A 26548-nucleotide genomic window follows, 5' to 3' on the forward strand; every position below is an offset into this window, starting at 1 on the left:
TTACATTTGAAAACAGAAAATTTAGGTGATTATAATAAAGGCACAGGACATTAAAACAAGTGAGGAGTTGCTCTTTCTTTACCCCTGTATTCCTTAAGCACACAACTCATTTGCTATTTCTTCTATTTCTCAGGTGAAGGAGAAGGAAGATTTCATCAAGTGTCTAAAGCACATACCAGCAGGCCACTGCTACATTTTCACTCTAACACAAAACATGTTACCAGATTAGGCACAGTATCTTGAATCCACTAGTTTGATTTGAATTAGGAGCTTCCTGCAGCACACTTACTCCAAACCCAGCAAAGGCTTTGAACCTGTTTTTGCTGCATCCCGTGTGCTTGCTGTAAAACCATTTGGGCATCAGCTACACAGCTCAGCAAAAAGCTGAAAAGTACTTTTAAGCACTGGTGAGGGTTCAGAATTTTAGTCCCAAAAACACACACAAAACAAAACAAACAAACAACAACAACACTCACTTATTCATTTCCTTAACAATCTTCTCCCTAGGAGAACAGCTGTGTTTGCAATAGCATCCTGACTGAGTACAAAATGATGGAGCAAGTGCAGCTCAACTACATTTTTGGAGCTGGCTCTCTCAAAACAACTCAAAGGCCTGCCAGCCCTTCCCTGGACCACTGGTCAAAAGAGGGTAGTTTCTAGAGCCAAAAAGCATATGAAAGCCCAGCCTATAAGCAAAAAAAAAGAATAGTTTTCATCTGATTTCCTATGACTTTGCTACTGAATCCTGCACTTAACAAATCAGACATTCACACAGGCAATAAAATCAAATTAATGTTTGTGTCAAACACTAATTCCAGGTCATCATTGTGCAACTGTCAGAATGTCAATCTGAAGTACCATAATTACAGGCACCACTTTGCTTTTATTCAGCAGCAGATGGTGGTAGCATTTTGTAAACACTGTAACTCAACAATTTAGTATTAAAGGTAGTCTCTTTGGATGCTTTGTAAACTGAGTTTCAGCTGCATCTAAAAACAGTTAGGAATCCGAAGTAGAGATCAACGCCACGCAGATACCATTGCGCTGCTCATCGTCTCGGTCATCCTTTTTGGGGGTGGCAGAAGGTGCAGAATGCCCCCAAGGGCTGCCTGTTTATTCCTTGCTTCCGTCCTGATTTGAGTTTACACTTTTCTTGGCCAAGGAGAGTTTTCACATCCCTCCCAAAGCCAGGCTCCAGCTTTTACAGTCACCACAAATCATTATGGTATAAGAAAGCTGGATATAAGCAGTCATTTAAAAACAAAAAACAAGAAGCAAAAACAATGCTGAGAAAGGGGCTCAGACCACAGAAGACATCAGAATAAAGCATTCAGTATTTTACTTCTGGTCTAAACTGAGTTCTGTCAGCGCAGCCAGTATTCACAATAAAAAGCACAATGCATGGGCACAGGTCTGAAATACCTTTTGTCAAAACAGCCAAAAGGCTGAGAAGGGCTTTCAACTGGACGATAATGGGAATTTTTACCTCAAAGACTTTTCAGTCAAGGATCTGATGGGAAGATTGCATGACAGATTTGCTTTCTAAAATGATAGGTGGCTCCGAGATGAGAAGATCATCCTCACCTAGTGAAGAGTTCTGCTCAGTATTCACAAAATTAGGAATGTTAAATTTTGTAAGACAATTCAGGTCCTCCTCAAATCTTCCACTGCTCCTGGGAACTTCTTGGAAGTGAATATTACTCTCCAGGTCCATAACTCTGTGACTTTGTTTTCCTTTGTCCAAATGTTCCACTTCATTAATGCAGAAATGGAAAAGCGACCGAGATTCTTCGGCTATTTGATGAGAAAAGACCCTCTCTGACTCTAGAGGTCTTCCAAAATCTCTCACAAAGCTATTCATGCGAAATCTTTTTTCAGAAGGTTCTGTATTGCTAAGGAGGAAAGAAAGAAAAAAAAAGTACAGTAAGCATGAAAGTAGAATTATTGGCATTCTTAACAGCAAATGGAGTTTTAGCAACCATTATAATCAGGAAGAAACAAAACCCAACAGTTTATCTACAATAGGCTTAAAAAGCCTATACTATTTTAGATTTTCTGCTGGAGCTATTGTAAGTCTGGATTTGTAGTGATAATTTGCCATGGGAATAAGTTACCAATGCCAGCGCTCTTAAATGGGACCTCTAGTAATCAGTATCCTTAAAATAATATCACCTTAGCTCACTGAATGAGCTCAGAAATACTCTTCAGCATTTCCTCCTAGGGAGTAGTAACATGTTTAAAAAAAAAAAAAATGGCTTGTAGAACACTGAAAGAAATCTTTCATAGAAGAAAACTTTTTAGAGGCACAGGGCAGCACTGCTGTCACTAAAAGCATAGTTTGAGTGGTTTGTTGTCCAGGCATCAAGCCATCCTTTCCACTGACCTCAATGACATACCTTTTTCCAAGTTAGGAGAGCTGGAACAAAGAACTGCTGTAAAGACTGAGAGGATTAAAAATTCAGGAACATAGCCCAGGAACGACATCTTGACACATATTTTTGGAGGTTTCTAGAGCTCTTAGATCAAAATAGCTCCAGTCTATCCAGACTTGTGCATGAATCATGAACAACTAGGGGTGAGACAAGAACCAGCTCAACAAAAGTTTTATGGGTACTAATGCATTCTTTGTCAGGCTGGCTTTGTGATGGTAGCGTATAAAGACTTATATGCACTTCATTCCCTACAGCCTGCAATAGGAGTTAAGTTATAATGTATCTCTGAAATCTCTGCAGGTGTATGAGTCTTTAGGGGTCCAATATCTGGCCCAAGAGTCATTTGCTACACATTCACATTTAAATTGTACGAGTTACTTACTCTAACAAAACTATTATATTCTGAAATTACGTTCAGATTTTTCACTACTTATCTCAGAACGCCTCTACTGCCTTTCAGATGCATCTGAAATGGCAATGACTCTTGGGCCTACAAGCCTTTTGAAAGAAATCAATCCCTAAAAGCATTGAGTTCAGAGGATACTCACCATTACAGTCATTCAGTGCATCTTTAATCATAATGATCTCTGCTTTTCAAATGCTAATTGACTTTCATTACATTATATGAGGATTATATCCTAACAAAATCAGTTATGCTACTGACATATAGCCTTCAAATCACAACAGTCCTCTAGCTCGTCAAATGCTAATGCCTGTTACATAGAGCCCTGCAGCTAAAAAAAAGGAGGAATGTAGCCAACATTCAGCTTGTTCTGCATTTCAAATTGAAGCATGTAGAAGCACAACATTTAAACTGGTGCAAGACAGACCAGTACCTAAGTAATAATCTACTGTATATACACCAAAGGGCAAACAAAATGGACTAATACTGCTGTAATCTTCAGAACAGATGACTGACATATTTACGTATTTATAATGCAACAGAAAGCACTACTCAGTGCAAGTTGCATATATGGTTTCACAAATCTGTCGTGAGGAGTTTCTATATAGTATTGTGGCACAGACAGTGGAGCTGATGAATGAACACCGAAAGAAAAAACAAAAATTAAAAGTCTAGGAAGAATGACTTAAGAAAAAAGTTTAAAATGCATCCATTAGAGAAATAAAACTAGTTCAGGGGTATGTAAAGTGCTTTATAAACCGCTGTACGCTAACTGGAGCTATGAAGGAGTAAAGGCTTGCTGTATGAGAAATCTTGCAGATTGGCACAGAACACTGACAACGGCAACTTAATTTAAATGGAATAGAAGATTCAAAGAAATTATATGATGACCGAGCTTTTGAGGATGTATTATAGAGCATATTCCTGTGTTTAGGAGCATGGAAAACATGATCTAGCTCACAGTCATATTTTCAGACTCTGAAACTCGCAAACACTATCTTTCTGAGTTTTGGGGAGACTCTTTTCGTTTTTAAACTAGACTATAAACATGCATAGTCTTGCCCATTACAGTATCCAGGTACACCTCAGTTTATCTCTTTTCACAACACCCAGAAAACAAGAAAAGCAGCCTCACAAACCCCAGTTTTACATTTGGAGAACTGCTCTAGGGAGCACAGCTACCTGGACAACCAAACCCCTTTTGCAATACTTGGGCAAACAGGACTCTGAGTCCTAGAAGCCACCAACAAAAGCAGGAAGCTGAATCCTACTCGTAAAGCATCATACATACTGAAAACTACTCAAAGCAAACAGTTGCCAATGAACTAACCCAAGCTTCCTTTTACCGGAGTTTTCCAGTCTACAATGTTGGGTTCCAGTCTGCTAGACTCCATATTAAGCTCTGGACTCTGCCCACTGGACTTGGGTGCACTGTGGGGGTACAGACCATTTTGCCCAGTATACCTTCTAAGAGGAGCATACAGGTTTGGGGCTGATACTTCAGTTTCCTCTAGAGCTTAAACACTCCTCCTCTCAGCACTCCCTTGGGTGACCTTGAGTGCCGAGGCAAACCATGAAAGGGAATAAGCAGACAACCCTCCAGGATCAGCAGGGTTTGGCATCCCAAAGGGAACCTTGGGATCTAGACGAATCCTTAGTATTAATTCAGAAACTCTACCCGGAAGCTGAGAAACCTTCCTGAGTAAGCTTTCAGTAAACACAAACATATCTCTGTAGTAGAAGTTTTTGTTTCAGTGAATCATCATTTTTCTAAGTGGATTTGACCCCAGAATCCTTAATCAATGATTTAATTAAAAAAAAAAAGAAAAAGATAAAGTCATTTCACTTTTACTGCACCTACTCATTTAATCTGCCTCAATAGCTTTGTGAAGCTTTGTAATTACATCAGCCAACATTTTGTACAGACAGGTGACATGAATAGACTCATGGGTTGCACATGCAGTTTTCTTAAGGCCTTTTGTAAAGGCACAAGCAAAACCAGCATACTGTCTTCTCCTGAATGATGAACCAAAATAATTTTCAAGGATAAATACAGAAAAAAAGTAAACAATATTTTTTGATTCATAAGCTAACGTTCTACACACACTAATATGCAAGCAAACAAAAGAGAAAGTGCAACAGGCATCATTTCCATAACTGATGAAAATTCTGCCTCTCCCCATCCACATCCTGACCCTTTTCTTCCACGGTGAGGATGTACAGAGATCTGAACATCTTGTACAATTTTAGAAAAAAAACATGCCATCATACCCCTTTATATTGAGCAAAGAAGAACATATTATCAGAAAAATCAGAGTACTCTATTTTGGATCCATTCAACTGAACCCAGTTACATTTACCCCTCACATTAATGGTACCTTGAAGAACAGCCTAACTGGCTCACTGAAGTAAAAAATGTGTCTATCAATTAGGCCGGCTTTCTCCCAAGACTTAGGGGACATTAACATCTATTTCTAAAGGAGGGCTGCAGCACTAATGAAACCATGAGTCATGAAGAATCCAGTCAGGGACAGAGAGAGAAAAGACACAGGCAAACTAAATCCACAGCTTACCTTGTTCTTACAGGTATCAATCTTCTCCAGTTTCTTAAACATGTATCAAAAATAAGAGGAAACAACAGTTTTCATTGCCCTTGGAGAACATCCAGGAATACACTATTTCCAGTACTGTAACCAGTGGGTTATCAAACATAAAAAAAATAGTACTCAAATGTGTTAAATGTGCCAACTCTGCATACACAACAGGTATTCAAGCACACAGTTCCCAAAGCTGCAAAGGACGTTTAAAATAAATACAGAAAAAGGAGATGACCGGGGTCTGTTCAGCACCTGAAGAAAAATTATATTAAGATTTAGGTTGGAAGGGATCTCTCAAGGTCTCTAGTCCAATGCCCTGCTCAAAGCAAGATCAACTTCAAAGACATATGAGGTCAGACAAGCCTTGTCTGGTTGACTTGCATGTCTAAAGATGAAGGTTTCACAAACCCTCTAAGCAACCTGTTCCAAGAATATTAATGAAGAACACAGGAACACAGTGGGAAGTATCCGGCAGCCCTCCACTCCCCAAAAGTGCACCTTTACAAGCATGCCACAGAATGGAAGCTTTACAAGCTTCCACAGAAGCAAAAATTTAGGAGCAAGAGGGGCTCATGACATAAGTAGGTCTTGCCTTAATATGGCCCTGCCTCTGGAGATGTGCTATTACATGAAATTTCAGACACAGTTTACACATGACTAACTAGTAAAGGGCAGGCAGTAGGCAGAGACAGGCAAGCTGCTTTAGGAAGTGATAAGCATGAACAATTGCCTTTTGCCATTAGCTTCTCATCATTGCTGTCTGCCTGCGAGCAATCTTATCTTCCAGAGAGGATCTTTATGTTTCCGGTTTGTGAGAAGCAAGCCTGAAAGGAGAAGTGGGTTCAAACTCTGAGGAGAGACCCTGACAGCCTGCATGCTCCACCAATGGTTTAACTCCCAGACTTGCAGATAAAAGGGTGAGGCAAAGCATGGCCTGCACATACTTATCAGCCAGACAGAAGCTAAGAAAGGCTTATTTTGTGACCCTCAGGGGACTCTGGTATTAATCAAGTTTGGTGCTGATATGGACTTTTGCACCAACAGGCATTTCTCAGCAGAAACTAGGGAAACTGCAGGATTAAGGGAGGACTTTCTAAATACTATGGATACCTACATTTTGGACTTGAACACATAAACACGCAAAAACTGCCCAAACCCTCAAGACTGCAACTTCCTTACCTTAATTTCTGCATTTAATTTTATTTGTGTTTTTATCTACTTTGTCAACGTCCATGTTTCTCTGTTCTATTCCATCATAAGCTGAGCCAAGAATGACCCCATTTATTTGAAGAAACAGTAATCTAAAGCCATTTGTGTTTGGCGATCTACCTGCCAACTTCCTCTAGCATGAAAGCATGTACATACTGGCTAGTCCTTTCTCTTTCTGCATGCCTGATGACAATTTGCTGAATGGGGAACACAGTAATATACACTTGACAAAATTGCTCTCCTAGAAATGCTTGGAACAAAGATTATTTGAAATAAAGACACACAGAAGCCTTTCATAAGAGCAGTGTAGAAGATAGCATTGAGCCTGTACAGCGTCAGCACTGTCACTGCCTGTTCGGGGGCTGCAGAAGAACGCACGCTCCACTTCGCAAGCTGGATTTGTTATGGCATAGTTTTCAGACTCACTCTTGATGTGATGCTCCTGTCTTTGTCAGCAGGGTCAGGACGAAAAACATGAAGATGACAAAAACTGCAAGACCAACCCAAAATCCAATCACAATGGAATCTGGTGAAAAAGAGGAAACAAACTGATCAGTATTTCACATGCACCTGCAGGAAGTTCCCTTCCACATGCAGCATGACTACAAACTCCTAAATACTCTGCTTCTTATTCATGGCAAAAATACAGATGGCAAAGAGTAAGGATGATCAGATTTATCCTCATCTGTTTTTAAAACAGCTGCCACTGAAGGAGTTCTTAGTTTGAATCCTAATTTTACTGACACACAGACAAACAACAAACTAGCTGAAGGAGGGAATTGACAAAATTCCCTTGATTAGTAAAATGAGAGCAGCTCTCTTTGTGATGACTGACTTATGTCCAAATATTGCTTTGGAAACAACTGAAATGGTAGAACTCAGAAGAGAGGGTTATTTGGTTTAGCAGAAACCCCTGTCGCTATAGAACTGAACTACTATTGTGAATAATTTCCATCTGAGCCCATTAGGTTTCTGTTTTTTGATGGATTTCTTTGACACTGCAGGTTTGGAAAGATTTAGCTTGTTTTCAATTGCAAGACAGAGGGTTCTGAAATAAATGGAACCAGAGGAAAAAAAACATTTGCTGTTGCAACAAATATCAATAACCAACATCTGTAAGATGTTTTCAATTCATTTTTAATTGGGGTTTACAACTTGCATACAGAAAACCACAACACAATAGTATCAGGAGCCAAATGGTTTCTCACCAAAACAAAACAAAACAAAACAAAACAGCTTATTAAAATAAAAACACAACAAATGCAATGGCCAAAGATGGAATAAGAATACAAGAGATGGTGTAAGAATACAAAAGCAGGACATACAAGGACATACAAATATATTTCCAGACAATGATCAATCGACAAGAATGCCCCAAAGTTTCAGAACACCAGCCCAACACACAGTCTGGTCCAGGATCCAGAGTTTACAGCTGCTTTTTCACCAGCCCTCTTAGTTATTTTTTGACTAAGCAAATACTCAAAAATTGCACTGTAGAATTTCAAATAGTTTATATATTGACGTGCAAGAGGGAAGTCTTGGTCAGGACAGGTATCTAAGCTACCCTCACACTCTCAACCTCTCATTACACAGGCATCCCTGAACCTCAGAGACCCCCACTGGCTTTAAAGCTACTTGACGACCTGTCTGACCCTCTAACTTCTGTGGCAGACAGAGAGCAAGACTTTAGCCAGTATGTTGAATACTCAGTCTTGTACAGGACTAAAGACACCAGAAAACAAGGAATCAACTATCCTGCCTGGGATTTGGCACCAATGGTTAATCACACTCCCACTGTGAAACATCTTCCACGTTAAAGGCAGATCTGGAAACCGGAAATCAATTCAAATCATTTGCCCTTTCTCTGTGAAGTCAAAGTGCCTGCTGCAACTTGACATTTTCTCCCTGTGAAAATACTTTATCACAATCAAGTCACTCCTTAATCCCTTTTCTGGTGAGCTAAGGAGGTTAAGTTTCAGGTCTCTCACTGCAAGGTTTTTTCTCTCTCTCTTTCACCACATTTCCACCTCTCAACATCCTTTATAAAAAAAGAGGGGGTTCAAGTATAGGTCTCCAGGATGAATAGAGAAAAAAAAAAAACCCACACACAATGTTGACACTAATTACTCTCCCTTGGATATGGCCAAAGTTCATAACACTTCTTTTTCCTTAAGGCACAGTGGTAAGAGTGTATGCCTATAATTCTGTGCCTTATGAGCCCTACATTCTTTTCAGAATCACTGTCTTCCAAAAACACAATTCTTTGTTCTGTAAGAATAGCCTGTACTCAGTGTTTCAAGATGCGTCTTGCATTTAGCTTTATTAGTACACAACAGATCATTTTTACCATCCTATCACTTTGCATTACCTGCAAATTTTATCTAGGAAGAAATATACCCCTTAAGTTACTATTACCTGTCAATTAGCCTGACATGCTTCAATGATAGGCAACTGCACTGATCAGAATGTAAAGTCTGATCAAATAAGATGTTTTAAAACATACAAAATATGCAGAGATTATATTGAACAGGTTACATCTTTCAGCAAAACCTGTTAACTCACCAATTAAGAGAAATAAAGACTGTCTGATAAACCACTGCTTCCCATAAAATCACATCTGCTGCATTAAGTATGCTTCCATAACTCATGGATAACAAGCCTGCCACAGAGTTGGGCTTTGGGTCCACCCCCCCCCACCCAACTGAGGACTCTTATGTTCACTTGGCCTAAAGCTACACCTTCTTTGCCTTATTGTGGCTGCTGACGCACTTCCAACTGTCTGCTACATCAGTGACATTCTTAGGATTTCTTTAAACCTAAAGCAGCAGGCCAGAGATCTCTTCAGTATTTCATTTAGGTCTCATCCATTTAGGTGCAAATTATCCAAACCTACCAATTCCTAAACATGTATTCAAAATAAATGATATGTAAGACTACATTTATTCAAACTAAACAATATTTAAGACATTTACAATACTGTCCCAAGTTACAAATGGACTGGGAAAGTATTTCTTCACCTTCCCAAGTTGCAAGAACATCAGCCACCCTTTCCTTCCTAACACAGACCCGTAACATCCTATCAACACTTCTGAGTCCCCGATCGTTCCTACCTATTTTACCTTTCTTCAGTGTTACCAGGGTTTCTTCTGTTCCTAATCCACAAAAAAATTGGTTCGTATCTCTGCCAGTCACAGATATTTGCTGACTGTCTTTGTCTATTTACTTTCTAAAGTTTAAATTTACAAACTAGACAATGTCTGCCTTTCCGGATTTTCCAATTTCTAGTTCCTGTCACCACTTCTCCTCAGGCAGAACAGGCTTTAACTTTAAAGACAGCTTTCCCCCCTTTTAAGTCATGTTTTAGAGGAGACACTGTGGCACTCAAATACCTTGCCCTCCCCTCCTCCTACTTTTTTTTTTTAAATGTATATTTTTGTGTATTGGATTGTTTTGTCAAAATTTTTCTTCAGAGATCAATTTGCATAAAATTTTTTCAGCTTCTAAGACACAGGCTTCTGAATTCCTTTGTATGTATGTTAAACTACTACAAATCTCCATTTGTCTACAGTTAATTAAATCAGCATTCATCCCAAAGTGGCCTCTGACCTTCTCTTGCAGAATTCACCTTACCTCATGGTTCAAAACAGTGCTCCCTCATGTTGTGTCATTGCAGTTCACTGTACAATGCACAGTCAAGCCAATAGCACCTTACGCTATAAACCAGATCACTAAAACAGACCCCTTCTCATTGTTTTTACCTCAGTTCATATAACTAATTTGAATTATGCCATTACTATAAAACAATTACAATAGCACAGCTGAGGAGGACAAAGTATTTCTAAGTGGGAATAAGTCTACAAAGCCCCAACCTCACAATTTGTGATGTTTGTCTCTACAAAATTTTAAATTCTTTTTGCTAACAAAAGCTGAAAATCAGTCTACCTACAGCTGTGCCAAAGACTATGAGATTAAAGATTTCCTACGTGGATTAAAAAAAATAAAATAAAATACCAACAAATCAAAAAAAATGGAGACCTGTCAATATTCAGAAAGTCTCCATTACAAAGCAATCCCAATGTAATCTCCTCTCCTCCTTCCTTCCCACAGGGCAGCACTTCAGTGAAGTTAACTGTCCGACCATATTCCTTCCACAATCCTTGACACTCCCAACTCAGCTGAAATACCTGAAGCAAGAAACATGGATATATCACCACATACCCAGTACAAAGCTAGACTGTACCTGTACTAGATTAATCTCTACTCTGGGAGCACAGACACAGCAACACCAAAGCGAACAGAGCCAACTCCATCTGTAGGTTAAAAACAAAGCAAACAAGCAAAGGAAACCCTACTCACAACATTTGAACCAAGACCAGCACATTCCTGATGCTGCCATGTGTCTTTAATTAGCCCAGAATCCTAAAGTACCTCTAATCATGCTGAAGTAATTTTGTAGGTTTGGCGATTGAAAAATTTTGCAAAAATAAACTGAACTGAGAAAAAAACAGCTAGAAGGGATTTCCTAGGTCACTGATTCAATACCGCTGTTTACCTCTCTCTTTCCTACATCAAGTTCCACCTGAAAAGCAGTTATTTTCTTCTGTCTCATTCTCTGATAAAGGCTGTCCAGACCCTTCCTGCTCTAGGAACAACACAGCCAGGTGGCAAAACAGAGCTGCCGTGCTCAGCATGACGGGCACTTTGAGGGCAATCCAAGATTTGCTTTGCCATTAGACTTTCTGCAATCCAGAGGTAACTGTGATTTATATTTTTTTCCTCCCATCACACTTTGACACACTGAGCTAAAAAGTAGTGTACATAACAGTGCCGCTAATCTTTGTAATCAGTAACCTTTGTAATCAGGTTTGGTCTCTGATTAAGTGGAAGAATGGAATATAAATTAGGAACATAATAACAGCTAATCTACTTTTTTCAAGTACCTAACACTTGTAAAAATACAGAGAGTAATCAGCAGACTTCTGTAAAATTTGAAGTGGTAAGGTATAATTCAGGGCAAAACAGTAACTCCTGCTGTAGTTCTTGCCTTTTAAACATGTCAAGAACTACAAGTTTCTTCCAACCCTCTCCAGAGCCTCCCCAAAACCTCCTGGCCCCCGAACAGGGCCAAGGGAGATCAGCCTTTCTGGGCTACTGATTGCCTCTGGGAGTGCCCCTCTTCCCCAGTCTGAATCCTTGCCACAAATGCGGCAGAAAGTACCTATCCCTCCTTACACCAGTGCTCCAGCACTGGATGCTGGATGGGGCCCCTCCCCACTCCTTCAAAGCACGGTGCTCACACCCTCTCACACAGTGTATTGAGCCCAGAAACAGAGAAGCAAGCTTTTTTGCCAATATCTCTTTGCCAAAAAGTGCTTGCAAATAACAGCCAGTATTTTTGAGTTAATCTCTATTACTGTTTTTTCACCCCCAAAAGAAGAAATTTAGGAAAGAAATTTCCTAAAAATCAAAGCCATTGTCTACATTTTTAAATTAATATCACTACAGTTGTACTAATTTGTTCTAGCTAAATTTCATTTTGATTCCTAACCATATTTTTCATCTCTGGTCCTTCTCCTCCATTTTTTACTTGTACTGTAGTTTAACAGCTCCAGTATCAACAGGATGTTGAATTTAGCGCACTCCTCTAAAACATGACCTAATGATAAAAGTTTCTCCTGAAAGAGAAATTGCTACTTTTGTTTTTTGATAGAAAATGTATTAAAAGCTTTAAAAAGATTTAAAACACAAGCAGTAACGCTGCTCACCACTGCTCTTTTAGCATTTATGAGAACTTCTTGACAGAGCAGCATGGATTATACCAAGTAGTCACCAGAAGCACAGGGGCTGCACTTGCTGTTATAAACAGCTCCTAATAGTCTGAGATTCTCCAGTATGGATAAATCTCTACCACGGGCAAAAACAACCATGGTGCTCCAATGTGCTCTTATGCATCAGAAAAGCAGTTAACAAAAAGACATAGAATAAAAAACAATTATAATACTCTAAAAAAGTTAGAATAACAACTCTAATGGTTGTGAATTCGATAAATTAGGAGAGAAATTTCTGTAGAATAATCACAGTTACAAATGAACAGAGCAGAAACTTTACAATAGGAAAGCTCAGCTAAAATAATGTCTCTACTGAACTTACATTTATGAGCCTTCAGTCCTTCAAACGACACTGGTCCATACTCATAGTACTCATACTCCCAAGTGTAATCGGCATTAGACAAGGCCTGTTGGGAGGTTCTGTTAGAAACCAACCTTGGGGCAGACATCTTGAACCAGAATAAATATATACCTGCGGATACAAAATGCATTAATAGCAAATACAAGCACACCTTTTGATTTTGCACAGACTCCTTTCCTATTTATGGGATTCACTCTTCTTCATCTTTCCAAGGAAGAGCCACTCACTCTGTTACAGAGGCTCTCTCTCTCACCTGTTCCTTTAAAAAATAGTATCACTGCCCCATCAGATAAGGCATCACATCTCTTTCCACTCCTTCATCAGTCCTTGCTAGTCAACCACCAGCCAACGTCAAGTTTCTCTTCAATGGAAAGAGAGAATCTATGTTCGTCTCCACAGAGATGCCTGTCAATGAATGAACTATCAAAACCAGGGTCCTCAGACAGAATATAGCTTTTATAGCTGGAAAACAAACAAACAAACAAAAACAGTAAATACCAAAGATTACCAGCCTCAGAATCCAGCAGCTTAGGATGGATATTTGGATGAAAATCAAGGTGGAAAACTGGCTGGACAGGCACAAAGGCTCATGATCAGTCATACAAAGTCCAGCTAGCAGCTAATAACTAGTGGTGTCCCTCAGGAACTGACACTGGGGCCAACACTGTTTAGCATCTTTCTTAAAGACGTGGGCAATGAGATGGAGTGCACTCGCAGCAAGTTCACGGATGATGGGGTGAACAGTCAACAAGCTGCCGGGCAGGCCGCTATTCGGAGGGACCTGAACAAGCTGAAGAAATGGGCTCACGGGAGCCTCATGAGGATCACCAAGGCAAACGTGAAGTCCTGCATCTGGAAGGGAATAACCGCGTGCAGCAGTACAGGCTTGGGGGCAACGGGCTGGGGGGCAGCTCTGCAGAAAAGGACCTTGTGACAAAGAAGGCCAATCGTATATCAGGCTGTGTTAGCAAGAGTGCAGCCAGCTGGTCAAGAGAAGTGTTTCTTTCCCTCTATTCAGCACCGGTGAGACTGCATCTGGAGTACGTGTCCAATTTTGGACTCCCCAATACCAGAAAGATACATGTTGGAACAAGTCCAGCGGAGGCCCACCAAGATGGTCAGGGGGTTGAAGCACAGGATACATGAGAGGCTGAAGGACCTGAGTTTCTTCACCCTGGAGAACAGAAGGTTCAGGGAAGACCTTACTATGTCTACAGCTGCAACTACAGTCAGCGGGTGTAGAGAAGATGGAGCCAGACTCTTCTCAGAGGGACACAGTAACAGGACAAGAAGCAACAGGAACAAGTTATAACACAGGAAATTTCAATGAGATGATGATTTTTTTTTTCCACTGTAAGAGTGGTCAAGCACTAGAATAGGCTACAAAATCTCCATTCTTGGATATGCTCAAAAGTCAACTGGACAAGGTCCTGAGCAGCCTGATCTAATTGGACTTGCTTTGAGCAGGAGGTTGGACCAGATGACTGCCAAAAGTCCCTTCCAATCTAAATTATTCTGTGATAAGAAGTTTCAATATGCTTCTACAGAAGGAAAATAAAACAGAAGTCATTTTCCCCACAGATTAAAAACAAGAAAAGCAATGCAACATGAAGCATCATTAAAATTAGCTTGACAGATATTTCTGTCTACCACAACGCTGTGTCAGGGAGTTGAACTTTGCAGAGTAATTTTCAGAATATTAGACAATTCTACAAACAACAAAAGAATCTCTGCACAAACATCTGCTGCAGCAGCTGGAATCAGAACATCTAACTTGCAACGCATGACAAAATAGCATTCCCTAAGAAACTGCACAAGGCTTTTCTAAAAGTAAATTGAGCTTTGGGTAATTTTGCATTCAACTAAAACCCAGCAGGTTGAAGACTTCATACAGTTCATAAAACTACTGCAATTAGTTATTCTGGGGACAATGAAACTTCTCAGCACACAAAGTCAAAGACAAATAAAGCTTCTTGAACAGAAGGGCCCTAAACAGCCATTTCACTCAGGAAGGACTGAAGTTTTAGCTAAGAATAATTAGATTTATTAAGGCTGTGCAAGTACAGTACATTGTTCAAGTGCTAGGAAGGCAATGCATAAAGAACAGGAATCAAGCACAAAGCGAGGAATACAAATTCACCTGGGGAGTATGAACAGTCTTTCAAATTCATAAACAAGTTCTTACCAGCTGTGTGCTCCTTCTGCAACTATTTTACCATATTGAAGTACACCTGAAAAAGTAAACTTCATACTCACCAAAACTTGAAAAGTGATACATCCTTTAAAATTACAAACAAGTCTCTTTTTATAACTCAAACTAGCAAATTGTCAGGATCTGCAACTCGCCAACAGTTAAAAAAAAAAAAAAAAAAGCCAACCCCCTTTTGCTTCAGTCTTTGAGAAGCCTAAAGGCAAGGTAGAATAAGGTGCTTCACATCACCCCCACTCTCATCCTTCAGCTGCTCAGAAAGCTCCCAGCTGGACTAACTAGCATGAAGCATGAAAGGGGAGAAGATAAGATAGCTTTGGGGCTGTAATGGACAATCCAGTTCATGGCTGAGGATGTTTCCAATCCTCTACTTCCAACTGTTAAGGAAAACGATAGAAAAAGGTAAGTAATTTTAAGCACTTGCGTTAACAGTAAAGTTCCTCCTTGGCTTTTTCAGTGATTCAGAAAATTTTTGTTTCCTTTTTTCCTGGAATAAGGGAGAGAATTTCTAATTAAGAGTTTTTCTTGTTTTTAATCTGCCAAGGTAACTGCTGCCTCCTGGGAGAAACAAATGGCACAGAGAAAAGAAAGATTCTTGTCCTAGTTTTCTCAGCTCAGGAGCTCTGTCACTTGTCTTTTACAAAATTATGTGTTTAATTTTTGTGACTGAGCCCTCAGAGACCACATGGTACTGTATGGGGTTCCCAGCATCTCTTTCCCCTTCTCCTCAATGTTGTCTTGATAATTTGTTTTCTATCAAACTTAATTAGCACATTCTTCTTTCAGGGGCTGCTTTTCTCTTTTATAGCCTTCTAGATGAATCTTCTATTTAAACATTCTTATAGGGCTTCACCCAGTGTTCATTGTCACTTCCTTTTAATATTATAAGAAAAGTTGAACAGGAATCTGCAGGTGGAAAAATTCAGAATGTATATGAAAAAACATAAAAATGTTCCTTCTTCCACCTCATACATGAGCAGATGCTATTAATTTGGCCACAGGCAGATTCTCTCCCAGTCTTGTCACTAGTATCCATTTATGATCTGTGGGGAACAAAACAGTTACTTCTAAGACACAAAGAATCTGTCCTATTTTACCCTTCGGTTAGGACTAGAAGCAACAATGCTGCACCATTGAATCCGAGCATTTCTAGACTGCAGAAGATTCAATTCAGTTGTAGATAAGCCACTATCAGAGGGAGAGGTGCTGAAGGAAACCTGGGTCTCCAGCTCCCAGGCTAACCTGTGCCTCAGGCTTTATGCAATATTTAAGATATGTCTCTAAATGATCCAGCAGAGCTAAGCATAAGCATGGTCCTATCCTAGTTCTCACCTCATTTGTAAGCCTTGTCTGTCCAAAATGCCTCTAAAATCTCAACCTGAAACAACAAGCCTTTATACTACTTTAAAAGCCAGCCTAATATAATAGAACAAGCAGCAGAGTGAAAGTAGTGAATGCAGAGACCTTGCATCTCTCCAGGAAGAACAAAGCAAGGGTGAGCTGGCACACTGGCTGGCCAGCAGCCTGTCCCTGTGCATCCACCAGACTGCAGCAGGTCAGGGAGGGACTCCAAGTATCAGCTAAGAGCTGCTGGGCAGGAATTCTCCCAGGGGACACAGTCAAGTGCTCTTTCTGCAGTGACTGGATAGCAGTGATTCATCACACAGCTCTGAGGCACAACAGGGAGCTGCTCTAATTGGCCTTGTTGGGTGTTTTTTGGAGGGGATGGGGATTGTTTGTTTAAGGCAAACATGAAAGCCTCTCTGCTGACTTTGATGTGTATGGATGCAGACAGCCCTTCCTCACTCTGGCTCATTTCTTTCAAGAGCAAGTAAGTGAGCAATGAAAAGCTTCACTTTGATCATTCAAGAAAACCCAAAGCAGGGCTGTACTCAGTGCTGCAAACCAGGGGATTGAGGAAGGTTAGCCTCCTGTTAACTAAAAGGGGCAGGTGCTCATGGCCTTCTTCTGGAACACTGGCTTGGTCTCTCTGCAGACTATAGGATGTCGATGGATACCCAGATACTCACAGTGGAGACATGACTGCAACTACTGGAGTGACAGCAAAGCCACCTCTACTCTAGTTGGTTACTATCAGTTACAGGCAACAGCCCTTGTATGACAGTGTAGGGTTCATGTCAAAGTCCATCAATAACTTGTTTATAACCTGCGTGAAAGTTTGTAAGGTCACAGCTTGTCTGCTAGTGGTATCTGAGCAAGCTAATTTGACTCTGCCTGGCTATATTTGCACAAAAGCCACATCTCTGACCTGCAGCACTGGAGCATCAAACACTGCTACAGCTGGACTACTTGCACCACTCTGGATATCATCAGCATGTCGGGAAAATGCTCACTACCACTTACCTTCCAAGCTGACTGACACTGGGTCACTCTAAGAGCAAAATTGGACACACACCATAGCTGGTGCACAACTTCATGGTTCACACTGCCACTGTGACCACAATAGCAAATCTTGTTTTGTGTCCATCTGGAACTAGCCTTGCACGTAACCAGCGATGACCACCTCTGGACCTGACCTGCACATGCAAGAACAAATCCATGTGGACTGGTCAATGTATTGTTTGTTTCTGGAGCAACAGAAACTACCAATATGGTAGACGCAAGTAATGTGTTAAATTTTAAAATGAAAAGGTACATTTGTTTTCCACGTACTCCCATTCTGCTTATTGCCAGTGAGTCTGAGCACTTAACAGACTTCACAGAACAAACAAACTGCTGGCCCCTTGCAAACCACAAAGCCCCCAAAGCCAGGCAGAAACATCAAGGATCAATATTTCAAAGAGCAAAAAGTTCTGGCATGAGAAAGCTTAGCAGTGCAGTCTGATGCATCAGCTCCATTGGGCAGGCAGTACAAACAACCCAGGAGTTGCTGGCAACAAGAAGTTAGCAAATCAGGCTGTTCCTCCGAGTACCCATGCCAGCAACAATATTCTGTATGGTGGTGGGGTAGGGAAACAGCCGCCACCACCACCACTGCATTCCTTTTACTCCATCCCAAGGACTATGAAGTGAGGTTAGAAGGAAAGAAATCAGGGAGGAAAGCAAGCACAATTTGTACTTCATGAGCTGAAAGGTAATGCCGTCCCCATCTATCTACAATCGTACCACATGGCTATGGCTTCAACAAGCTGTGCCACTCCCAAACACTGATGAGAAAGGAATCTGCAGGAAATACTCAGCTAGGTAGTCCTTGCTTCTTGCTAATTCTCCAGATCCTAGATGTGCTGGATTTGAGAGCAAATTTTTGGTCTTTTCAAGGGAACACACAATCTTCTCTCCTGCAATAAAAGAGAAAAAAGCAAGCAACACAAAACAAGTGAAATTTATCACGCAACACAGCAAGATAATTGGAAACTGACTGTACATCTAAAAATCAGTCATGCATGCTAACTTGAGTGCACAAAACCTGGGACTTTTCTTGGAGAGAGAAGAGAGTACCAACGTTAACAGCTCACTAACAGCATCATCTGCATATGCTATTGCACTAAAACAGCAAGAATGATGTTGGATTCATCACAGAAGACCTTTATAACAATGGTAAGGAAAAATGCTGTTTTAGTCACTGCTTATTCTAGCAACTAAAGACAAGAAATGATGAAGATACGTACAACTATGCCTGATACTACTGTGTTATACATCACATAGCATATATTTTATTACCCCTGCAACTGTCTGATTAAACTAGACTCCAACAACAAACAGCTCATACACCATGTGTATAAATTCTCATGCAAATGGCTTATTTTCTGTGTACCATCACTTACTGTTTTGTGCTGCTTTGCTGCTGTGTAAAGGGAGGTAATACATAGCATTACATACAATTTTCAGGCTAATTATCTAGCTACTGTTTGTACTTAGTTTAAAAGCAATGACTCCAAAGTAAAATGCAACAAATAAAAAGTCAAAAACTGCTTAGTTTGCCAAGCAAGGGGTAGTGAGGATATATATAAACACTAGTACCTGTTTAGCAGTTCAGCTCATAGGGGCTATCCAGCGGTTATGCAGAAACTAATATGAAATCATGTTGTACTATGAGTTCACTTCCTGTGGACAGCTATACGGATTTGAAAAGCCACAATCTGAGTAGCCACGGTATTGGCAGAGAAAAATGCTGATTTATACCTCCCTGTGACTTCACATGAGCAATGCATTCCTTATGCTCTCAAAAGTTTCAATCTTGCACTGATAATAAAGGGAAAGCCCTCATGGGAAGTTCAGTTCCCAGTTAGCATAAAGGTACTGGGGCTTGCTCCCAGAACACATTGAAGTACATAGCTTAGTATAACTCCAGTACTAAAGACCTTAAAAATTACAGCCAGGCATACTGTCTTATCTACAAATAATTAAGAAATATTAGCAATAATTCCATTTATTTCCTGCAGCTAGGACAGAATTACACAATCAACTTATCCTCAGACTCCATTGCATAAAGCTGAGTTTCAGCTGAGCTCAGAAAACATTTCATTTTGACTTTCAGGATGGCAAACTCTGACATACTGCAAGCATTTACACTTCCACCCAAATATATCTCTACAAGATTGTCCAGAGACACTGGACACTTAAGTTGTTCAAGCATGACAGTTGTTATAGTCATAGTAGAAAACAGGACTAAACTTATTTTTCAGAAAAATCTATTTTTCTGCAGACAAAGCAAATACATAAAACTACATCTGAGCGACAGCTTCTAATTTCAGAGCAGTTTTTAAAGAGAGAAGATTATCCTTTTAAAAATCATTTCCCAGATGCGCCACAGCATTTTACTGTTGCTAAACCACTTCTGGAGGCCTGTATGCTGGCAAACACAGCAAGGCTGCAGTCAAAAGGCTGCTTCGGGTACAGCTGAGCCCATCTTCCCCTTCCCACTAGAAGTCACCTTCCTCTCAGATGTGCATGCGTGGCAGCGTCATCACCCCAGTTCATTCAAGTTCATGTTATATTACCATATTCCACACTTTCCAATAGAAAGGCTAGCCTTTCCCTCAGTTGTTTGTAATACTGCCCCATTTTAGCCTTTCACGCTAAATAGGAATATGACTCTGGTTGATATATTACAGAAAAGCCTCAAGTGAGAGGGCAGAAAGAGTGCAGCCAAAAAGCAGATACATTATTTCCCTGAATCTTCAAAACTGAAAATTGGCATAGTGGCTTGGTAAAGTGGCCTTCATTTTTATTTCATGTTTCTTTTATCAAATCTATTTCCACAGAAAGCTCAGCGATGAAATGGAGATGTTTCGGATTCCCTGCTAAGCTTGAAGTCTATCAATCCAATGTCCTATTCTGAACAGGAAGAAAGAAAAGCTTCCGCCATGTTAGAGAATATCGGACTGAAGCTGTCTAGAATTAATTGCTTAGCATAACTTGCTTAGCATTAGTAGCTAAATTTGCTGAAGCCTTAGGCCTCAGGCTGTGAACTTTTACTTAGATAAGTAAAAGGGGGCCCCAGAGCCGGTTCAAGCTGGAGGGATAAAGAAGTTGCACGGACAGCAGGAGTAGCCAACCTTGAAGATAAGAAAAGCAGCAGCCTGCCTAGAGACAATGAAGGGGCCCAAGGAAGAAGGGGAAGACCCCAGACCTAACTATTACTATTGGTCCAAATTATCGCTTAAGGGGTGGGGAAGTTAGATTGTAAGGGTATAATTGCCCAGGGATTTCTTTGTTTGGGGTCCCTCTTCGGAGGCACCCAGCTCGAGCTGTAATTACCGCACGTGTATCATTAAATTTTATTTCTCTTCCATCTGACTTTGAACTTCTGCCTCAGCAGGAATCTAGGGTCAGGCCCCGTTATGGAGGCCGGCGAGCCTGATTTTCCATAACACCCCACTCCGTATTCTTACTGACCAACCCATCTCAGGTTGGTCACGGATGGAACTGGAATGGTTCCATCATAAGATGAGCTACCCCTAAGGGTTGATTTTAAAATACCCTAGATATATGTTACCACATAAGAAGCTAGTAGTAGGTATGAAATGAACATTGCAAGTTTTATAACTAAAAGATTACATAAATTTAATAGGAAAAAACCGCTTTGTGAAGAGAATTTCTGTTAATACATGTACAAGGTTACCAGAATACAGCTTTACTCAAATCAACTAGTCTGCAAATCATAAAGAAACACTGAAAAGTTAATGCTGAGAGGAGCCAATAGAACAACTGAATCCAAGAACACAGGTCCCAGGGAGTATTTCAGACAACCACATCTAAACTGACCGTTTATAACAAGGCCAAGGTTTAAAGAAGCCACTACTTTTGTGTGATTGCTTCTGGAAACTCAGTGCTGATTAATAGCTGAAAGGACCAGGGCTCCCTTCGTGTTAGTGACCTGGGCCTGAACATGCTCTAGGTCGCGCAGCAGAGGTGGTGCCACACAAGCCACCCTTACCAAATCTGCATCGCACCCTGCCGCAATTCGCTGTTCCCCATGTTTAAAGGCAGTGCAGCTGTTCATAGAGTTGCACAGTCAAGAAAAGTGATGACTGTGTTCAAGCCTCATTTCATAGCTCTTTTTTGGCTTTGCATCAATAAAAAAACCAAAGCTCTGAGGCTGAAAGGCAGAATTGAAACTGAGTAGGTGTTTCTCCCTCTCATCACAAAACCAGACTAATCTTCACATGACATCCACCTGGTTTGAAACACAGGCCATAGCACATCTCTTGTAGCACCTCTTGACTTCTCAATGAGATTCTGACCACAGAAACAGTTTTGCTCCTACTTATTCTAAAGCCAGTAGAAGATGAGCTAACAGAGGTATATATATTAAAAAAAAAAAGCATATGTATACATAAATGATCTGTTCGGATTTCCATTTGTGGTTGGATATCTCACAGCCATGGTTTGAGTGTGTTCAAGGTGGAAAAATCCATAGTTTAAGCTCTTATCCACACAGGATCTGTAAAGCCAGTCTCTCCTGATGCTAAGTAATGCTTGAACTTCTCAATTTTAAGTCAGTTATGCGTTACACTTCCTCAGCATGCAAAAAAAAGTCAAAAATACAGCTTTTCTCAAAAACTTCTAAGCTTGATCATTAAACATTTTCCGAACTTTTACAGTTAGTGTACAATATGATGCAGAAATTTTGCCTTAATCAGCTCAGTAGAGATTTCAAATAGCCACTGAAATGAAGCTGTTTAATAAAAGGTAAATTAGTTTGGGATTTTTCCAAACCAGAACTGTCAGGGTAATTAATCTGTGTTTTCCTGTCTTTAGATCTAATTCTTCCCTCTAGTGCTGCCGAAAAGGCAAACAATTTATTGCAGTAGCTCAAATACAAATTTTGAGTAAACTGTACTGCAGTATACCACTCACAAGCACACATCTGAATTCTCTCATGTCTCTGTACTACGCCAGGCTTCAAACAAGTAACTTGAGGAAACAGCAATAACAGCAGTACTTTCAATCCACTCCCACCCCAAGGCACATTGAAGCGAGTATGCAGAATACAGCCTTCATTTATTTGTACTAAAATTTTGGTGGTAACAGCTCATACTGTTGGTTCACAGACTCGAAATCTGATTTAAATTGTTGGCCAAGCTGCAAGAATATGATCTGTGCTTCACCTTAAAACATCTTCTACCACAAAGTCCACACAGGTAAATGGTAAAAGAACAGGCAGAGTAGTAAACCATTTTACCCAACTCCTGACATTATGGGATGTTTTTGTGAAGGAGAATTTCTCTTGCAAAAGCTTGATTTTATACATGTTTTTTGCTCATGATCAGCATACCCAGAACATCCCACTACTTCAGGCAAAAACGGAGCCAGACTGTCAATGGAGAGTCACCATTCCCTTGGCATCTTTCCAAGCATTTACTCCTGTGGTGAAAATTTATTCTTGACTCTCTGATTAGGAATCCGAACAGAAAAATCACAGACATGAAAAACGAGCAGTGTTTGAGGCAATTACATGATTACCTCAGAGAAGAAACCAAAACAGCTATTTATTTCCACAGCAGTTAGGCCAACCTGCATCTCCCCATATATAGTCTCTAAGGAGCTCAAAGGAGAGTAATGGATGGAAACAGAGGGAACGGTGAGCCAAAACAGAGCAGGAGACTGAGAAACACAACTGGAAAGGAGAGAGCCTTAAAGCACCAGACAAACTCTGACCGGCCTTGCTGAGGCAGTCTGAGGCAGTTTTCCTACTGCTGTCCCATTCCTCTAACAGGTACGTCTGTCTGTACACAACCGAAGTAGCAAACTCATAGCGTTGCCTACACCGGCTGTCAAGTTAAACACTGAGCAAGTGGATAGGTCAGGGTGGGAAAGGCACAGTTGAAGGAACAGACACAGTCTGGAGGAAAGCTTTGCCAGCCTGGTCACCAAGGTGGTCATCTCCAGTGGTCACTGGGGTGGTCAACTCCAACAGAAAGATGGGCAGACAGCTCAGGGCAAGGACCTACTCTACAGTGCCATACAAAAGAAGCCAGACACTGCTCACCAGCAGCCCGAGCACAGAGGAGAGAGATTGTTAATGTGGAGAGAGAAAAATAAGAAGTATGGGAGTCAACAAAGGACTACAGAAGAGCACATGGGGAAAAGAGAAACCAGCAAGACCAGGAAGAGGCAAGCTAATGTAAGGTTGCAGGGGGAAAGCCCTTCTTCCCCTCAGTCAGAAAACATGAAGAGAGATTTCCTCTGAAAAAAAAGTTACTCCACATTTTCCACAAACGTTTTAGTTTATATACTTAGCAGTCATTCAAATGTTCAGCAATCAGACCTGAAAAAAAAATATGATAGGGGGGTAAAAACAATTTTAAAGCTTTCTTCGCAGATTACCTGTTTTCCAGAGCCGCTTGTTTTGCTTTTGGACACGTGGATTTAGTAACATCAGAAGGAATCACCCAGTTACAAATTCAGAAACACGACGTGCCTTCCCGTAGGTAACGACTCCCAGAACACAGACAAACTCTGCAATTTAAAGCCTTATTTAAAAAAAAAAAAAAAAAACCTACAAATTACAGAAATAAGCCGCAGCTTCAGGCTTGTGAAACCCGCGGGTTTCGGTTCACAACCCACCCGCCGGTGCCTTCGGAGCCGCGCTCAGCCCGGCGCCCCGCGACCGACGCCGGAGCCCCCGCGGGGCGGCGGCCGCGGCTCCGCACAGGCAGCTGCCGCCCCCCCAGGCGCCGCCGCGCGGGGCCCGAGCGGGATAAGCCGTCGGGGGATGCCGCCCGCCCGCCGCCCGCCGCCCGCCGCTGCCCCTACCTGCCGGGCGCCGTCCCGCGGCGGCGGCCGGGCGAGCCGGGGCGAGCCGAGCCGAGCCGAGCTCCGCCACAGCCAATGAATCAGCAGCGCCGGCGCGCGGCAGCCCGCCCCGGGCCGCATGGCTCGGGCACGTGACGCGGCCAGGCCAATGGGCGCCGCAGGCGGGAGCGGCCCCGCCGGCGGCCGCAGCCGCCCCGGGTGGGTGAGTGGGTGGGGTCGGGTGGGGTGGGGTGGGGCCGGGCGGCGTAGTCGCCCGGCGCCAGCGGGCGGGGAGGGGGGCCCCCGCCGGCGAAGCCCTGTCCCTCCTCGCCCGGGGTGAGCCGCGGCGTCCTGGCGTCGAGGGGAGGAGGGAGCGGTGCTGCTCGTGCTAAGCAGAGTGCCGTTGGGGCGCCAACGATTACCCCGCGAGCCGTTTGCCTTAGCCGCACGCGAGCGGAGCCGGGGGGGGGGGGGGGGGAATGTCCTAGGCCCTATGGAGGAGAATCTGGCTCTGCCTTCTTTACTCTCCCATCAGATAGTTACTCAGTGGTAAGATCACCCCCGGACTGCTCAGCCTCTCCTTGTATGTCAGATGCTCCAATCCCTTCATCAGCTTCATGGCTCTTCATCATCTTCATGGCAATCAAGGGGTGTAATAAATGACATTAAAAAAAAAGTGAATTAAATCCAGTACTAGGCAACAATAAGTCTTTGAACTTTGTCTCACACATGTATCCAACACAGCCCTTGGCCTGCTGTAATATCCCCCCTCAACCATTACAGGGAGTCCTTGCTAGTGCTCTGGCACTTGCTCTTTAGCATCAGTCTTCTCGCTGCATATTTTTTATCCATTTTTTCTTCTTGGACTTGAATGCAGGTCACATGCAAGGCAAGGCATGAATGCGAGCACTATTTTTCATCTCCTATTTCCTTCCTCAAGACAGGACTGTGACCTCAGGCAGTGCTGTTTCTCTCCAGCAGCAGTCATGAAAGCTATGGATCATATAACCTTCATATCAAAAATAGAAAAACTAAAGTTTATTAATCATCGTGATGAGAAAAGCAAATAAGCTTATTGAAAAGTCTGGAACCTCCTTTCTTCTACTAATTTCTCTGCTGGTGAAAAGGCAGAATGACTCAGGCTTTTTGTTCATGTTAGCCTTAAAAATGATTTATCATTCAAATTCCCTCTAAAACGGGAAGCTTCATATAGTCACTACCACACTTGCAACACATCTCCTGTGCTTTGTCTTTTAAGGAAAGATTTTACAGCTGCTTTTTATGACAAATGCAGCGGGAGCCAAACAAAAACAAACCAGGCTTCGACAAGTGAAACAGTTGTAGCATTTTCTCTAGGTGCTTAATCTAGTTAGTTTCTAACACTTATTAGTGAAAATGTAGAATTGATAATCATTCAGTAATAGCAACATGGTTGAGATGGCAAAGGAAGGAAAGTAGCCTTCTTTCCTAATGAGAAGGGGAACTCCACAGGTGCACAAACTCCAAGTGTAGTTAAGGGTGTTGCAGTATCTTTTTTCATTCCTCCTGTCATTTCATTTTCTGTCTCTTCACACACATTCTTAAGGTCTCTTCTTCCTCACAGAGCCAGCAGTGGAAATTTTTAAAAAGCAAAGTAATTCAGCTGCAGAAAGAGAAGAGGCAATGCACTGCACTCACAGTGCAGCTGACCAGAGTGAGGATTGAACTTTATCTGCAGCAGCTGCCCTCTTACAGCTCAGCAGCTGGGGCTTCAGTCCAGGGTTTAGTGACACACACTAGAGACTGCATTTACAATTAAAGCACAGATTCCACAAAAATTAATTCTACCAGTCCTTCACACTTGCCAAATCTTTAGATTCATGTGTAGATGGTAGCAGCCTGGAATTTAGCAGTCATCTAAAAAGCAGTAGCAAAGGGAAAAAAAAAAAAAAAACAACAAAAAAAACCCACTTCACTGTAGCTTAGTTAGAATTGACAAAAAGAAAGCAATCTTGAAAAGGAACATTATTATAGTCAGAGCTAAGAGCCTTGCAGCTCTCCCAGATCTTCAGGTGGTTTAAATGAAAGGCAGAGGGACTTTTCTGTGCCACTTATGACAGCTAGGACTACATTTACAAGAACAGAAGTTTTTGGTTGCATTTGTATGTTAGTAAAAATGTTATCACAAAACTGAAACTTCATCATACTTACCATTTTTCTGCACCATACTCTCAAAAAACTTCTAAAGATTGCAGATCTATGAAAAGGCTGTCCTAATGAGCTTACCGGTGCTTTTTATAGCCAAATAGACTTACAAATTCAGAGTTCG

At 41.5% G+C, this 26548-nt stretch overlaps 1 protein-coding gene across 6 annotated transcripts; it reads right to left on the minus strand.

The window, feature by feature from the left end:
• On the minus strand, nucleotides 1-24314 carry MRAP2 (melanocortin 2 receptor accessory protein 2). Of its 6 annotated transcripts, none has more exons than XM_067294040.1 (8): nucleotides 24262-24314; nucleotides 23833-23964; nucleotides 18166-18338; nucleotides 17404-17576; nucleotides 13084-14004; nucleotides 12792-12941; nucleotides 7068-7167; nucleotides 1-1892 (listed from the first exon to the last, which is right to left on the minus strand). In XM_067294040.1, the coding sequence occupies exons 6-8, from the start codon at nucleotides 12916-12918 to the stop codon at nucleotides 1499-1501; spliced, it is 621 nt and encodes a 206-aa protein (XP_067150141.1). In that variant the 5' UTR covers nucleotides 12919-12941; nucleotides 13084-14004; nucleotides 17404-17576; nucleotides 18166-18338; nucleotides 23833-23964; nucleotides 24262-24314; the 3' UTR covers nucleotides 1-1498. The 6 variants fall into 6 exon arrangements, with proteins under 6 accessions (XP_067150141.1, XP_067150145.1, XP_067150144.1 ...); XM_067294044.1 differs by having other exon boundaries at nucleotides 13084-13292; nucleotides 13758-14004; nucleotides 17404-18338; XM_067294043.1 differs by having other exon boundaries at nucleotides 13084-13292; nucleotides 13659-14004; nucleotides 17404-18338.
• Between the last annotated feature and the right edge of the window lie 2234 nt (nucleotides 24315-26548).

The sequence above is a fragment of the Apteryx mantelli genome, chromosome 3 (genome assembly GCF_036417845.1).
Source record: "Apteryx mantelli isolate bAptMan1 chromosome 3, bAptMan1.hap1, whole genome shotgun sequence".
Taxonomy (NCBI): Eukaryota; Metazoa; Chordata; class Aves; order Apterygiformes; family Apterygidae; genus Apteryx; species Apteryx mantelli.